The sequence below is a fragment of the Pan troglodytes genome, chromosome 9, assembly GCF_028858775.2.
Source record: "Pan troglodytes isolate AG18354 chromosome 9, NHGRI_mPanTro3-v2.0_pri, whole genome shotgun sequence".
Classification (NCBI taxonomy): domain Eukaryota; kingdom Metazoa; phylum Chordata; class Mammalia; order Primates; family Hominidae; genus Pan; species Pan troglodytes.
In genome coordinates this window covers 66,469,127-66,483,687 of record NC_072407.2, presented here as the reverse complement: position 1 = coordinate 66,483,687, position 14,561 = coordinate 66,469,127, and the positions used below count along the sequence as shown (strand labels likewise).

The 14,561-nt window shown below is 55.1% G+C and overlaps 1 protein-coding gene across 3 annotated transcripts in view; it reads left to right on the top strand.

The window, feature by feature from the left end:
• Positions 1-766: 766 nt before the first annotated feature.
• The window catches only part of MACROD1 (mono-ADP ribosylhydrolase 1), a 167,889-nt gene continuing 154,094 nt past the window's right edge, over positions 767-14,561 (top strand). Inside the window, exon 1 of one of the 3 annotated variants that reach the window (XM_009423333.5) lies at positions 767-1,205. In XM_009423333.5, the coding sequence (XP_009421608.1) occupies positions 908-1,205 (298 nt within the window). In that variant the 5' untranslated portion in view covers positions 767-907. The remainder of the gene's footprint in view (positions 1,206-14,561) is intronic. The other 2 variants (XM_001162785.7, XM_009423334.5) reach the window with 2 other exon arrangements.

Below are 14,561 nucleotides of genomic sequence, written 5' to 3'. Positions count from 1 at the left end.
TCCTGACCTCGTGATCCACCCACCTCGGCCTACCAAAGTGCTGGGATTACAGGCGTGAGCCATCGCGCCCGGCCGGTTTTTGTTTAAAAAAGAAAAGAAAAACAAAAAAAACACAGACACACACAAAAACATCACCCCAATCCTTCCACCCTTGAACGCCACTTGAAGCCTAAGTTTCCTGCCTCCAAATTCCACTATTTCCACCCTCGGCTCTCCTCCCCAGCTGTCCTAGATTCTGCTCCAGCTGAGCCTTGGCCCCGGGGCTGTTAGAAGGCAGAGGCTCTGGGGAGAAGTCCCCAAACCGGATTTACGCGTTCGTCGCACCTGTCCCTAGGAGGGCAGGCTGGGGTGTGGAGGCGGTGCCCTGCTGACCCGCGGGGAGAGAAGCCCGGGTCTCCCAGGCTGCAAAACGCTCGGCACTGCGGAAGCCGCGCCAGGCTCTCCCAGCTCGATACGCAGCGGCCGGCGCGCCTGCTCCGCCGCGGGGCCGAGCGGCAGAGGGGCCCGGGGCTGTGTGGAAGGCCCGGGGGCTTCAGCCCGTGCCGGGGAAGCCGACGCTCAGCCAACCAGAAAGTTAGAGGCGGCCGAGGTCTCGCGGAGGGGAGGCGCCTGGCGGCCACGGGAGAAGTCGGAAGGGCTCAGGCGTGGCTCCATCCGCGACACTGGGAGCCCGGGCGGGCGCGCACGTGTGTATACGAGTGCGTGGGCCCATCCGGCGGCCCGGACTACAAGTTCCAGGGTGCCCAGCGGCGCTCCCGGGTTTTCTGGCCGCGCCTCCCGCTGGCTCCGAGCAGGTCGCCGCTGGCTGGCAGTCGCCACCCGGTCCCAAAGTAAATAAGGGAGAGACACTCCCGAGCGCCGTAAATAGAGTCCAAGTGGGCGGAGAGCCGTCCCGCGCCGCCCGCTCATGTCTCTGCAGAGCCGACTGTCCGGCCGCCTGGCACAGCTGCGCGCGGCGGGGCAGCTGCTGGTCCCCCCGCGCCCCCGGCCCGGACACTTGGCGGGTGCCACGAGGACCCGCAGCAGCACGTGCGGTCCCCCGGCGTTCCTGGGCGTGTTCGGCCGCCGTGCGCGGACCTCGGCGGGAGTTGGGGCGTGGGGGGCGGCGGCGGTGGGGCGGACAGCCGGGGTGCGCACTTGGGCCCCCCTGGCCATGGCGGCGAAGGTGGACCTGAGCACCTCCACCGACTGGAAGGAGGCGAAATGTAAGTGTAAGCACGAGGGGGCGCGAGGGAGAGGGCGGCCTCACGTGGAGCTTCCCGGCTGGGCGGCCCCCAACGAGCGAGCAGCCCCTTCCACCCGAGAGACCTGGGGAAGTTGAGGCCCCATCTGCCCTGGAACGGACCCCTCCTCCCCATTGACAGCCCCCCCCCCGCCCCCCCGCGTGTTCCCAGCCCCACAGAACAATTCACTCCAGACCAGGTCCAAGTGTCCACGCAGGGGGCAGCGTGAGGAAGGCGGCCTTCCTTACCCCACTGGAATGGGTCACAGGGCACCCCAGAGATTGTGCAGGACCTACCAACTTCCTTCCCTGTGCAGGAGGGAAACTGAGGCCGAGTGCCACAGCTGGCTTCCCCAGGGTCACTCGGAGCTGGTGGCAAAGTGGAGGTTATGATCCCGGACTCTCCAAACTTCGCACAGTGTGGTTCTTAAGTGCTTGGGAATGGTCTGAGGGAACAGCTCCGGGGCTGGCGTCCCACCTGGTGGGGCACGTAACCTCACAAAGTGACCTTCCTGGGCTGGCCTGTCCTGCCTCCACCCCACCCCAAGCCCGCACTCTGATGCCTTCCTGGGCACGTGGTCTGGCGCCCTTTTCCCCTTCTCGCTGGCCTCTGGCCACTTGTGAGCAGTTTGCTCATGCCAGGAACAGAGGTTAGAGGAGCAGGGCAGAGGTGGGGTCTTGTCCCTGTGACAACTGATGACACCCCTCAAGAATCACACCACTTCCTCTTGCTCCTGGAGGGGGCATGAATCTGGGGCCTGGGGAGGGAGAGAACCCAAGCTGCCGCTACTGAGCCCCAAATAGCCCTGCCGGGCACCCAGCTGCCCCTGCCTTTCAGGGCCTGCCTCCTGGGATCCTGTGACTCTTCCCGGCTGGATCCCCTTTCAAAAGTGCAGGGAAGTGGCTAATTGACTGGGCCTCCGTGGTGGAGTAGGTGTGGCCTCCGGGCTGGGCAGGCAGGATGGGGGGGTCCTGCGGTGTTAGGGGTGAAGAGAAGATGGCTTTCTCGGGACCAGAGGTGGAAATCAAAATGATTTACTCCTGACATGAATTGTGTGGCCTGCGCCAGGATCTAAAAGTGACGGCAGAAAGCACCGACTTTAGCCCGTGAGCAGATGGAGAACTTGTCCGGCACTTGGCCCTTGCCCCAGAACAGCAGGAGGTGTTTGGGGTTGGCAGAGACCCCTGGAGGGGGAGCCACTGTCCCCACAGAGACCCCTGCTCCCCTGAGCACTCTCTCAGAGGACAACAACCCAGGAGGGTGGGAAAGAGCTACGGAGACAAGGTGCCCAGGCACCTGCTCGAGGGCTGCCGCTGTTTTTAGGATCCAGCCCCCACAGCCCCACTCCTTGGTGCCAGGAAAGCAGCCAGACCTTGTGATGGGGCTGGGGTTCCTGGGCTGCTGTGTTGTCACTGGGGTCTCCCTTTTGCTTCGAGCTGGGATTTCCAATCATGCAGCAAACTTTTATTGAACGCCCCCTAGGTGGTCAGGCTGGGGACTCAGACATGTGTCAGATAGGCAAGGGCCCTGCCCTCATGGAGCTTGTAATCTGGTGTGAGGATTACAAAGCATCTATTGTAAAGAATGTGTTCTAGCAGCTGAGACAAGGCCCGGTAACCTCAGTGCTGTGAAGACACCATAGCAGATGGGGCCACCTGAGCTGGGGAGATCAGAGGAGGCGTCTCAGGGGTGGTGGCCTGAGAAGAGGCATCCAGCTGGGTAATGATATTCCAGACCCATTATTGAGTGACAGTGGGCCAGGCCCAAGGAGTGGGGCTGGTCTGGGGCTCTGCCTGCTACTGAAGCCACAGTTAGAGGGACGCTTTTGGGGGTGAGATGTGGAGATCCCCCAATAGTTATCTATTTCTGTGTAACAAAACACCCCGAACCTTAGTGGCGTAAAACAGCAAACCTGCATTCTCTCCATCTCTTGAGGGTCAGGAAACTGAGAGAAGCTTAGCTGGGTGGTTCTAGCTCAGGGTCTCCCTCCGTCTGAGACCGGGTGGGACTTGGTTAGGGCTGGAGGATGGGCTTCCTAAACAGCTCCCTCCCATAAAATGGCATTTGGTGAGAGGCCTCGGTTGGTCACTTTGGGGCCTCTCCATGGGGCTGCTTGAGTGTCTCACATGGGATAGATGTCCTAAGCTTTTCCCCTAGAGCATATGCTCCACGAGAGGGATCGTGAGGAGACCCCGATGGAGCTGCAGTGCCTTCTTTGTGACCTCGTCTTCGAAGTCTCTCCTGCTTTATTCTAGGGGTCAGAATCGAGTCAGGGAGTCTGGCCATACTCCAGGAGAGGGAAATTAGGCTCTACCTCTTGAAAGAAAGAATCTCAAAGAATTTGAAGGTGTGTTTTTATTTTCTTAAAAAAATTTTTTTTGAGACAGTTTCACTCTTTTTGTCCAGGCTGGAGTGCAGTGGTATGATGTCACTGCAACCTCTGCTTCCCGGGTTCAAGTGATTCTCCTGCCTCAGCCTCCTGAGTAGCTGGGATTACAGGCACCCGCCACTATACCCGGCTAATTTTTGTTTGTTTGTTTGTTTTGTTTTGTTTTGTTTTTTTAGATGAAGACTTATTCTGTTGCCCAGGCTGGAGTGCAGTGGTGTGATCTCAGCTCACTGCAACCTCCGCCTCCGGGGTTCAAGTGATTTTCCTGCCTCAGCCTCCCCAGTAGCTGGGATTACAGGCGCGTGCCATCACGCCCGGCTAATTTTTTTGTGTTTTTGGTGGAGATAGGATTTCATCGTGTTAGTCAGGATGGTCTTGATCTCCGGACCTCGTGATCTGCCCGTCTCGGCCTCCCGGAGTGCTGGGGTTACAGGCGTGAGTCACTGGGCCTGGCCAATTTTCTTAAATTTTTTTTTTTTTGAGATGGAGTCTTGCTCTGTCACCCAGGCTGGAGTGCAGTGGCGCGACCTCGGTTCATTGCAAGCTCCTCCTCCTGGGTTCATGCCATTCTCCTGCCTCAGCCTCCCGAATAGCTGGGATTACAGGTGCCCGTCACCACGCCCAGCTAATTTTTTGTATTTTTTAGTAGAGACAGGGTTTCACTGTGTTAGCCAGGATGGTCTCGATCTCCTGACCTCGTGATCTGCCCGCCTCAGCCTCCCAAAGTGCTGGGATTACAGTCGTGAGCCACTGTGGCCGGCCAAAAATTTTTAAATTAATTTAAATTTTTTTTGAGACAGGGTCTCGCTCTGTTGCTCAGGCTGAAGTGCAGTGGTGTAATCATAGCTAGCTGCACCCTTAAACCGCTGGGCTCAGCGATCCTCCTGCCTCAGCCACCTGAGTAGTTGGAAGTACAGGTGCGCATCACCATGTGCAACTAATTTTTTTTTTCTTTTGAGACAAGGTCTGTTGCCCACGCTGGAGTGCAGTTGTGAGATCTCAGCTCACTGCTTCCTCAACCTCCTGGGCTCAAGCGATCCTCCCACCTCAGTCTCCCAAGTAGCTGGAACTACAGGCATACGCCACCACGCCTAGCTAATTTTTTGTATTTTTTTGTAGAGACAGAGTTTTGACATGTTGCCCAGGCTGTTCTCAAACTCCTAAGCTCAAGCGATCTACCCACCTCGGCCTCCCAAAGTGCTGAGGTTACAGGTGTGAGCCATGGGCTGCTAATGTTTTAAAACCTTTATTGTAGAGACTGGGTTTCACCATGTTGCCCAGGCTGGTCTCAAACTCCTGGCCTCAAGCAATCCGCCCACCGCAGCCTCCCAAAATGCTGGCATGACAGGTGTGAGCCACTGTGCCTGGCCAAGTGTATTTTTTAAGCCATCACATTATGGGAGATCTGGGGGGCTGCCCCAGCTGGACTCTGCCTTTGATTAGGGTCTGAGCCGTGGCCCTTGAAGACTGCTACACTTTTCATCGTTACATTCAAATCACACTTTCAGCCAAGTTACATTTGACAGTCAAGTGCTGCAAGTGTAGAGATCTTCAGTGCACAGTGTATGCAACTGTGCAGCCACTACTTGGGTCAAAAGGTAGAGCATTGCCATCACGCCAGAAGTCGCCTCTTTTTACTTGGTACTGTCTGGAGCTAATCACTCTTGTGATATCTGTTCATTTTGTCTCTTCTTGAAGTCTGACCCCTTTTACTCAATATCCGGCCAGTTCGTCCTTGTTGTTGGATGTGGCAATGGTTCCCTCTTTTTCATTGCTGTATAGTGTTCCAGCATATGAATGTACCACAGCTTGTTTCCCACTCTTTTGTTGTTTTGTTTGGTTTTGTTTTTTGAGATGGAGTCTTGCTCTGTCACCCAGGCTGGAGTGTAGTGGCACGATCCTGGCTAACTGCAACCTCCGTTTCTTGGGTTCAAGCAATTCTCCTGCCTCAGCCTCCAGAGTTGCTGGGATTACAGGCACCCGCCACCACGCCTGGCTAATTTTTGTATTTTAGTAGAGACGGAGTTTCACCATGTTGGCCAGGCTGGTCTCAAAATACTGACCTCAGGTGGTCTACCTGTCTCGGCCTCCCAAAGTGCTGGGATTACAAGCGTGAGCCACCATCCCGGCCCCCACTCTTTTGTTGATAGGCATTTGGGTGTCTTGTGAATAAAACTGTGCTGAACATTTTTTTTTTTTTTTTTTTTTTTTAGATATGGTCTCATTCTGTTGCCCAGGCTGGAGTGCAGTGGTGCAATCACAGCTCACTGCAGCCTCCAACTTCTGGGCTCAAACCATCCTCCCACCTCAGCCTCCTGAGTAGCTGGGACTATAGGCATGTGCCACCATGCCTGGCTAATGTTTTAAAAAATGTCTTGCAGAGACAGGGTCTCATTATGTTGCCCCAGGCTGGTCTCAAACTCCTGGGCTCAAGTGATCCTCCCACCTCCGCCTGCAAAAGTGCAAAGCGCTGAGATTACAGATGTGTGCCACTGTGCCTGGCTTCCTGAACATTCTCTCCATGTCTTTGATGGACATGTGCTCTCATTTCAGGGCTGTACCTAGATAGGCCTCCAAATACTTGTCTGCCTGAGAGGATCCTCTCTCAAAGCCTGGCACACAGTAACCAAACTCACAAGAGACTGACGTATAGGTCAGAAGGCATATGTGCAGTTCGTGGTGGGGAAATATAATGGCAGTGGGTCTGAAAACTCAGGTGTGCCTGAGCAGAGCCTCCTCTCCCTATGGGAAAGCCTCATGGAAGCCAAATTGTAATCTTAGGATTGCTCAGAGCATGCGATCTCATCCAGGGCTGGTTGAGTGATTTTGGAAGCCTTGCCCTGGGCAAGGCAGGTAAGCTTCCCTGTTTGAGAAGGGTCAGCCCACCCACAAGGATCCCCTTTCCCGGGCGTTTGCTCGGTATTTCCATCTATATGCAGTGCTGAGTGCCTGCTCTGGACCCATGTAAGGATGCCCAGCTCATGGCCCAGCTAGTCCTCCAAGCTGACGGCCAAATTCAGCTTCCCCCTGGACACTCCTTTTCTTTACCTCCAGGCTGACGCTCATTTCCATGGGCCCATTCTCCCTCTAGGTATGTACATACCTTCAGGCTGGATCTTCCTGGCTGGGAGACTTTCAGTCTTTTGGGGACACTTCAGCAGTGTCTGATTTTACTAGCCAGGGGTTACTTTCTCTAATTTATTTTTATTTATTTGTTTTTTTATTTTTTTTTGAGACCGAGTTTCGCTCTTGTTGCCCAGGCTGGAGTGCAGTGGCGCAATCTCGGCTCACCGCAACCTCTGCCTCCTGGGTTCAGGCAATTATCCTGCCTCAGCCTCCCGCGTAGCTGGGATTACAGGCATGCGCCCCCATGCCCAGCTAATTTTGTATTTTTAGTAGAGACGGGGTTTCTCCATGTTGGTCAGGCTGGTCTCAAACTCCTGACCTCAGGTGATCCGCCCGCCTCGGCCTCCTGAAGTGCTGGGATTACAGGAGTGAGCCACCGTGCCTGGCCTGTTTATTTATTTATTTGAGACAGAGTCTCACTTTGTTGCCCAGGCTGGAGTGCAGTGGTGGTATCTTGGCTCACTGCAGCCTCTGCCACCCAGACTCCAGCAATCCTCCCACCTCAGCCTCCCGAGTAGCTGGGATTACAGGTGTGTGCCACTACACCGGCTAATTTTTGTATTTTTTTTTTTTTTCTGAGACAGAGACTCGCTCTGTCACCCAGGCTGGAGTGCACTGGTGCAATCTCGGCTCGCTGCAACCTCCACCTTCTGGGTTCAAGCGATTCTCTTGCCTCAGCCTCCTGAGTAGCTGGGATTACAGGCCTGTGCCACCACACCGGCTAATTTTTGTATTTTTTTTTTTTTTTCTGAGATGGAGACTCGCTCTGTCACCCAGGCTGGAGTGCACTGGTGCAATCTCGGCTCGCTGCAACCTCCACCTTCTGGGTTCAAGCGATTCTCTTGCCTCAGCCTCCTGAGTAGCTGGGATTACAGGCCTGTGCCACCACACCGGCTAATTTTTGTATTTTTAGTAGAGACAGGGTTTCACCATGTTGTTCAGGCTGGTCTCGAACTCCTGACCTCGTGATCCACCTGCCTCAGCCTCCCAAAGTGCTGGAATTACAGGCGTGAGCCCCTGCACCCGGCCTCATTTTTCTATTTTTTGCAGAGACGGGGTTTTGCAATGTTGGCCAGGCTGGTCTTGAACTCATGAGCTCAAGCAATCCACCCACCTCAGCCTCCCAAAGTGCTGGGATTACAGGCATGAGTCACTGTGCCCGCCCTACTTTCTCTAATTGAATACCCTCAGTTTTGAGGCACTTCTTTATCCCCCCGGGAGTGCCTTTTCATCAGAAGATCATGGAAACACCCTCACTGTAAAGGCAGTTGGGCATGCGGGACTTACGGTTGGGCCCTTGTTGGTATCTGGCGCTGTGTCATCACAGGAGGGGCCTGGCTTTGGGTCCTTGTTCCAACAGCCCCTGGCAGGCAGAGCTGTGAGCCACAAAGAGCAGGGACATTGTTGTCAGATGTGGAGACGTGCTGCTGCTTCCTCGCTCTCCAAGCCTCAGTTTCCTCATCTATAAAATGGGACCAATGGCACCTGCTTGGAGGTTGTGCTGGGATCACATTAGAAACCACTTTGGGCCAGGCGTGGTGGCTCACGCCTGTAATCCCAGCACTTTAGGGGCCAAGGTGGGAGGATTGCTAGAGCCCAGGAGTTCGAGACCAGCCTGGGCAATATATCCAGACCTTGTCTCTCCTAAAAATAAAATTAAAAAAAGAAAAGAAAAGAAACGATTTTATATATCATGGCCCAGAATGGGTCCCAGCAGCCTCCCCTTCCTTGTCACCCCTCAGGCCCTCAGGCCTGTCTCCTCTCTCTGCTCTGTGCTGGCCGTGGTGACACTGGGCTCTTGTAGGCTTGTCTCACGTGCTGGGGCCCTGAGCATGCACAGCCTAAGCCATCCTCTCCTTGGTGACTCAAGGTGGGGCTGCTACGCTCCAGCCTCACACCACACTGTGCAGAAGCCAGGGCTAATTTCAGCCCCCGTGGGATTTCATCCAGAGTGGATGGCTTATCTGATTTGACTGCAGCACTGGCAAATTTTCCAGGTACCCCTGGGAGTCGGGGGGCTTCTCCCACCTGTCTTTTGGGGACGCAGCCTTGCCAATGCCCTGGTGTGGGCAGAGACAAGGGGGCAGGGTAGAGGAGAGGTGCTCCAAGGTGCTGCGTGCTCCATCTCCCCTTTGCTCGAGCTGTGGGCTTTGACAAGACCCTGCTCTTGCGGGCCGGTGAGCGCAGGTGATTAATGCCCCTGCCACCGAGTCTAAATGCCGCTGCATTCTGGGAGCCCAGCCTTTATCAGCTCTGCCCACCTGGCATTCTCTCTGAGAGGAGCCCTGCCTTGGCGCCCCAGCCTGCCCTCACCTCTCTGAACACCATCTTGCAAAGTGCCATAAAGACACTTCTTAAAGCACATCATTGAATTCCCATTCGCCCGCTGCACTTTATGGTTCTGGCGGAGCCTGCTTCCTCCTGCTTGGCTTTCGTGCCTGGGAGCTGCTGGAAGCTTTGTCCGGGGTCAGGCCTCTCCGTCAAAATTTACTGCGGACATCTTTTTACAACACCTGTCTCACTGAACTGTGAAATACTCTTGCCTCTTCAAAAATGAAAGAAAATGAAAATGCATGTTTTACATCTTTTATAAAAAATAAAATAAAACTCACTTGTGCTTTAAGTCTGCATTTGTCCTTCTTACAGGAGGAGGTGGGAAATGTTAGAAATTCGTGGGGCAAGGCCGGGCGCGGTGGCTCACGCCTGTAATCCCAGCACTTTCGGAGGCCGAGGCGGGTGGATCATCTGAGGTCAGGAGTTCACGACCAGCTTGGGCAACATCGTGAAACCCCGTCTCTACTAAAAATACAAAAAATTAGCTGGGTGTGGTGGTGCATGCCTGTAATCCCAGCTACTCAGGAGGCTGAGGCATGAGAATTGCTTGAACCCAGGAGGCAGAGGTTGCAGTGAGCCGAGATCGCGCCACTGCACTCCAGCCTGGGTGACAGAGTGAGACTCTGTCTCAAAAAAATAAAAAAAAACACAGAAACGCGTGGGGCATGTTCCTGGCTTAAGGCCCCTGTTTCTCCTCCAGGGGGAACGAAGAGGGGCCTGGCGAGCGAGGATTGCCGATAAGAGGACATGGAGGTGAGATGCTGAATGGGCGCAGTTGGCCTTTTCTTTCCCCATAAATCAGAAACCAGTGCAGTGTGTAGCTCTTTGGGGATCAGCCAGGCCACAGCCTTGTTCTGGTGGTGAGGACAGACATGCTGTCTGGCCTGCTGGCCTTCTGAGGCATGCACTTGGGTCCATAGACTAGAAGGGACAGGCTGACAGATGTCCTCAAGGTCGGCGCCCAGCCAGCTGGTGGCAGAGCCAGCATGCTGTCTCTGGGAAGTGGAGCCATCCTGTGGGCTTTGCTGGAGAGAAGGGGCTTTGTGGGCTGTGGGTCACTCAGACCAGGCTACCATGTTTAGGGAGGGCAGTGTGGGAGCAAGTCCAGGTTCCTCTCGCTTATGTGTGACTGGGGGCAGGTCACTCTGCCTCTTCTCTAGAACAAGGTGGTGGCATCTGCCAGATGATATCTGCTAGGGCACCTGAGGTGTCTCTGGTCACGCTGGTCTAGTTCCATGGGATTCCCAGGGCCTGCCCAGCCAGAGACACTTCAGCAAGGCCTCTGGGGTCCGTCCGGGTCCCAGCCCGCCAGTCCCGCCAGCATCACGGTGGGTACCTGACTTTCTGGCCACAGGTCCAGCCGTCTGGGAGTGCCCACACAGTGGCATGCCAAGACCTCGCAGTGGGGAGGTCACAGTTGTGCAAGGTGACAAATATGGGGACTCATTATTTATTTAGAGACAAGGTCTCGCTCTGTTGGGCAGTCTGGAGTGCAGTGGCACAATCACAGCTCACTGAAGCCTTGACCTCCCAGGCTGAAGCGATCCTCCTGCCTCAGCCTCATAGGCAGTTGGGACTACAGACACATGTCCACCACGCTCAGCTGATTTTTTTTTTTTTTTTTTTGAGATGGAGTTTTGCTCTTGTTGCCCAGGCTGGAGTGCAATGGTGTGATCTCAGCTCACCGCAACCTCCGCCTCCCAGGTTCAAGCGATTCTCCTGCCTCAGCCTCCCGAGTAGCTGGGATTATAGGCATGTGCCACCACACCCAGCTAATTTTGTATTTTTAGTAGAGATGGGGTTTCACCATGTTGGCCAGGCTGATCTCAAACTCCTGATGTCAGGTGATCCACCTGTCTCGGCCTCCCAAAATGCTGGGATTACAGGTGTGAGCCACCATGCCTGGCCGCTCAGCTGATTTTTTGTATTTTTTGGTAGAGATGGGGTTGCTTCATATTGTCCAGGCTGGTCTCGAACTCCTGGGCTCAGGTGATTGGCTTGCCTTGGTCTCCCCAAATGCTGGGGACCCAAATAATTAGAAAAGTTCCTCCGGCTGCTGTGTCCCCAAGTTGGAAAAAAAAGTTCTCCACAATTTTGTCCTGTTTGCTTTGTTCTCTTTGGGCGTTATTTAGCCGCCAGGAAGGAGTGAGTGTGTCTGGCGTGTAGACCGCACTTTGCAGCACACAGCCACCTTTTCCTTTGACCCTCCCAGCAAGCCTGGGTGTTAGCAAGGGAAGGCCTGCCTTGTCCCTATTCCAGAGATGGGAAAACCCAAGTCTTCAAACTGAGCATGGTGTTGGGAGGTCATGAGCCCAAACCTGGCGGGACCTATAACAGAAGAAAAGGTGCAGCCTGGGTCTAGGCCGGCTGCCACCAGCATCTGTCCATCCTCAGATGGGGAGGCAGACCTGGAGAGACCGACTGGCCTCACTTTCTCCACCCAAATGCTCTCTCTCTTTTTTTTCTTTTTTAATTAGGGGATCATCTCTGGCTCCCTCTTACCTCTGGGCTTTTGCACATACTGTTTCCTCTGCCTAGAAGACTCTGTACTTAGCAAACTCGCCCTCAACCTTTGGTCTTGGCTCATTTATTCCTCAGTGTGCCCCTCAGCCACCCTCAGGTGCCCACACACCGTGCCAGGTGGTGGGAATCTGATGGCAAACACAGCAGATCCCCTATGGAACCTACAGGTCAAAATGGCCAAGATCAAGAAAGGGGGCCGGCGCCGTGGCTCACGCCTGTAATTCCAGCACTTCGGGAGGCTGACATGGGTGGATTGCTTGAGGTCAGGAGTTCAAGTCCAGCCTGGCCAACATGGTGAAACCCCATCTCTATTAAAATACAAAAATTAGTTGGGTGTGCTGGCACACGTGTGTAATCCCAGCTACTAGGGAGGCTGAGGCAGGAGAATTGCTTGAATCCAGGAGTGCAGGTTGCAGTGAGCCAAGATTGTGCCACTGCACTCCAGCCTGGGCGACAGAGTGAGACTCCGTCTCAAAAAAAAAATAAAAGAATAAGTGTAAACAAAAGCAAACTATCCCATATCCTGCAGAGCACAGCAGATACAAAGGGCCTGGGGCAGGAAGCAGCCTGGCTGTTTGGGGAACTGGTGTAGTGGGGGAGGCAGCATTGGGAGTGAGGTGGGAGAGAGGCCAGAGGACCGGCGTTTGAATGCAGTTTTGAACAGAGGAGGGATGGCACCTGATTTATGTTCCCAGGATCCATGGCTGCCGGTCAAGGAACAGATGGGGATGAGATGCACATGGGGATCAGCTGGGAGTTGGGAGCGTCTGTGGGATCTAGGGAGCCATGAGGAAGGCTCAGTCCTGGAGGGTGAGAGGAAGGCTTGGTTTCTAGGGTGTCACGGGGATCAATCCAAAAGAGGATGGAAAGGGAGGGACCCCTGGTGCAGGGCCTCGAGTAAAAAAGGGGGAAGAATGGAGCAACAAAAAAATGACGTTTTGGGGGAAAGAGTCAAACGTTCTGTTTTGCATGCCTGGGCTTTGGGGAATGAGAGCAGGCAGGCGCTGTGGGGGTCAGAGGCTCAGAAGAGAGTGGAGGGACAGCCCCGGAGGTTGCTTGCTTAAAGAGCGTTTTGAATCTGTGCAACTGATTAGAAGACCTAGGGAGGAAAGCAGCAAGGACACTTCCTGTCCACAGGGAAGGCAGGAGGGGCCGCTGCATGGGGTGTGGTGACCTTGACCTTGTTGGAAGGAGGGACCAGACTGGGTGGACTGAAGGGAGCATGGGAGGGAGGAAGTGAAGACAGCAGAGGAGGGGGCAGCTGCAGGGGCGTGGAATGCGGGCGTTGAGGGAGGGAACGGGATTATTCGAGGGCAGGCAGGACAGCCTGGTGGAGGGGGACCTGCAGCAGTGAGTCCTCTGGGAGGTGGGCTTGGCAGGTGGCAGCGGTGGCAGGAGGGACCTTCATGCCCAGTCACCTGAGGGAGGGAGGACAAGGTGCGGGCAGGTGGTGGAGATGCCCGGCTCGGTGGGGGAGGACAGCAGCTGGAGGAGGAGTGGGGGCAGCTGGGGAGAGGGGGGAAGGTGGGGTCCCCTGCCAAAGCAGCAGCTGAGTGGCCAGGCTGACAGAGCCCCCATGGGGGAGGTGAAAAATTTAGAGGCAGCTTTCTGCTTGGTGGTGGAATTTCTTCCAGTGATTTACAGCCCCTGGGACCAACCAGAGAAATTGGGATCACTTCCTCCCTGAAGCTTTCCTGGCCTCCCCTCTTCTTGGTCAGGCTCCAGGACCTCACCTTGGTGAAGGTGAGGATGCTTGATAAATATTTATTAACTGACTTATCGGCATTTGAGCTGCCAATGAGAGGTGCAGAGCCTGGATGGAGTGGCCTCTCCTCCCTGGCCTGTTCTTTGCCCTCGGTAGGTGGTACCGGCTGCCAGCAGCTCAGCCCTTTGCCACGTGCCAGGCTAGCCTGGTCCACTTTCCTATGAAATGCAGGAGGTAGCTTCCCACAGCCTCATTATACAGAAGAGGACAGCGGAGGCTTGGGAATGCTCCTTTCAGATGCCAGCGTCCCCTACCCCCACACAAAGAAAGGAGTCTTCAGATGGGAGCCCCTGGCCTGCTCCTCAGGTCCTGCTGGGGCCACGTCCCCAGCAGGGAGGCTGGCCTCTTGAAAAGGGGGGGCAGGGAATGGGCTGTGAGAAGCGAGGGATGCTAGTGATGGAGGGGCCAGCAGAGGTACCCTTGGCCCCTTAGAAAGAAGGCACATAGCGCCCAGGCGCAGTGGCTCACGCCTGTAATCCCAGCACTTTGGGAGGCCGAGGTGGGCAGATCACGAGGTCAGGAGATAGAGACCATCCTGGCTAACACGGTGAAACCCCATCTCTACTAAAAATGCAAAAAATTAGCCAGACGTGGTGGCACGCGCCTGTAGTCCCGGCTACTTGGGGGGCTAAGGCAGGAGAATCCCGGGCGGGGAGATTGCAGTGAGTCGAGATCATGCCCTGGACTCTAGCCTGGGCGACAAAGCAAGACTCTATCTCAAAAGAAAAAAAAAAAAAGAAAGAAGGCACATGGTACACTCTTTTTTTGGCAGAGTCTTGCTGTGTTGCCCAGGCTGGAGTGCAGTGGCATGATCTCGGCTCACTGCAACCTCCGCCTCCCGGGTTCAAGTGATTCTCCTGCCTCAGCCTCCTGAGTAGCTGGGATTACAGGTGCCCACAACCACGCCCAGCTATTTTTTGTAATTTCAGTAGAGACGGGGTTTCACTATGTTGGCCAGGCTGTGCTCGAATTCCTGACCTCAGGTGATCCGCCCGCCTCGGCCTCCCAAAGTGCTGGGATTACAGGCATGAGCCACTGCGCCTGGCCAGGTGAAAGCATTTTCAATCTGGTTATAGCGCCCCTGGGATGAAGTCAGTTCCCCACCTCTGTCACCCCACAAACAATTTTATTCTCCTGCGACCTCGTACATGCTGTTCCTGCTGCCAAACACCCTTTCCGGCCCTGGCTACTTCCCACGCCT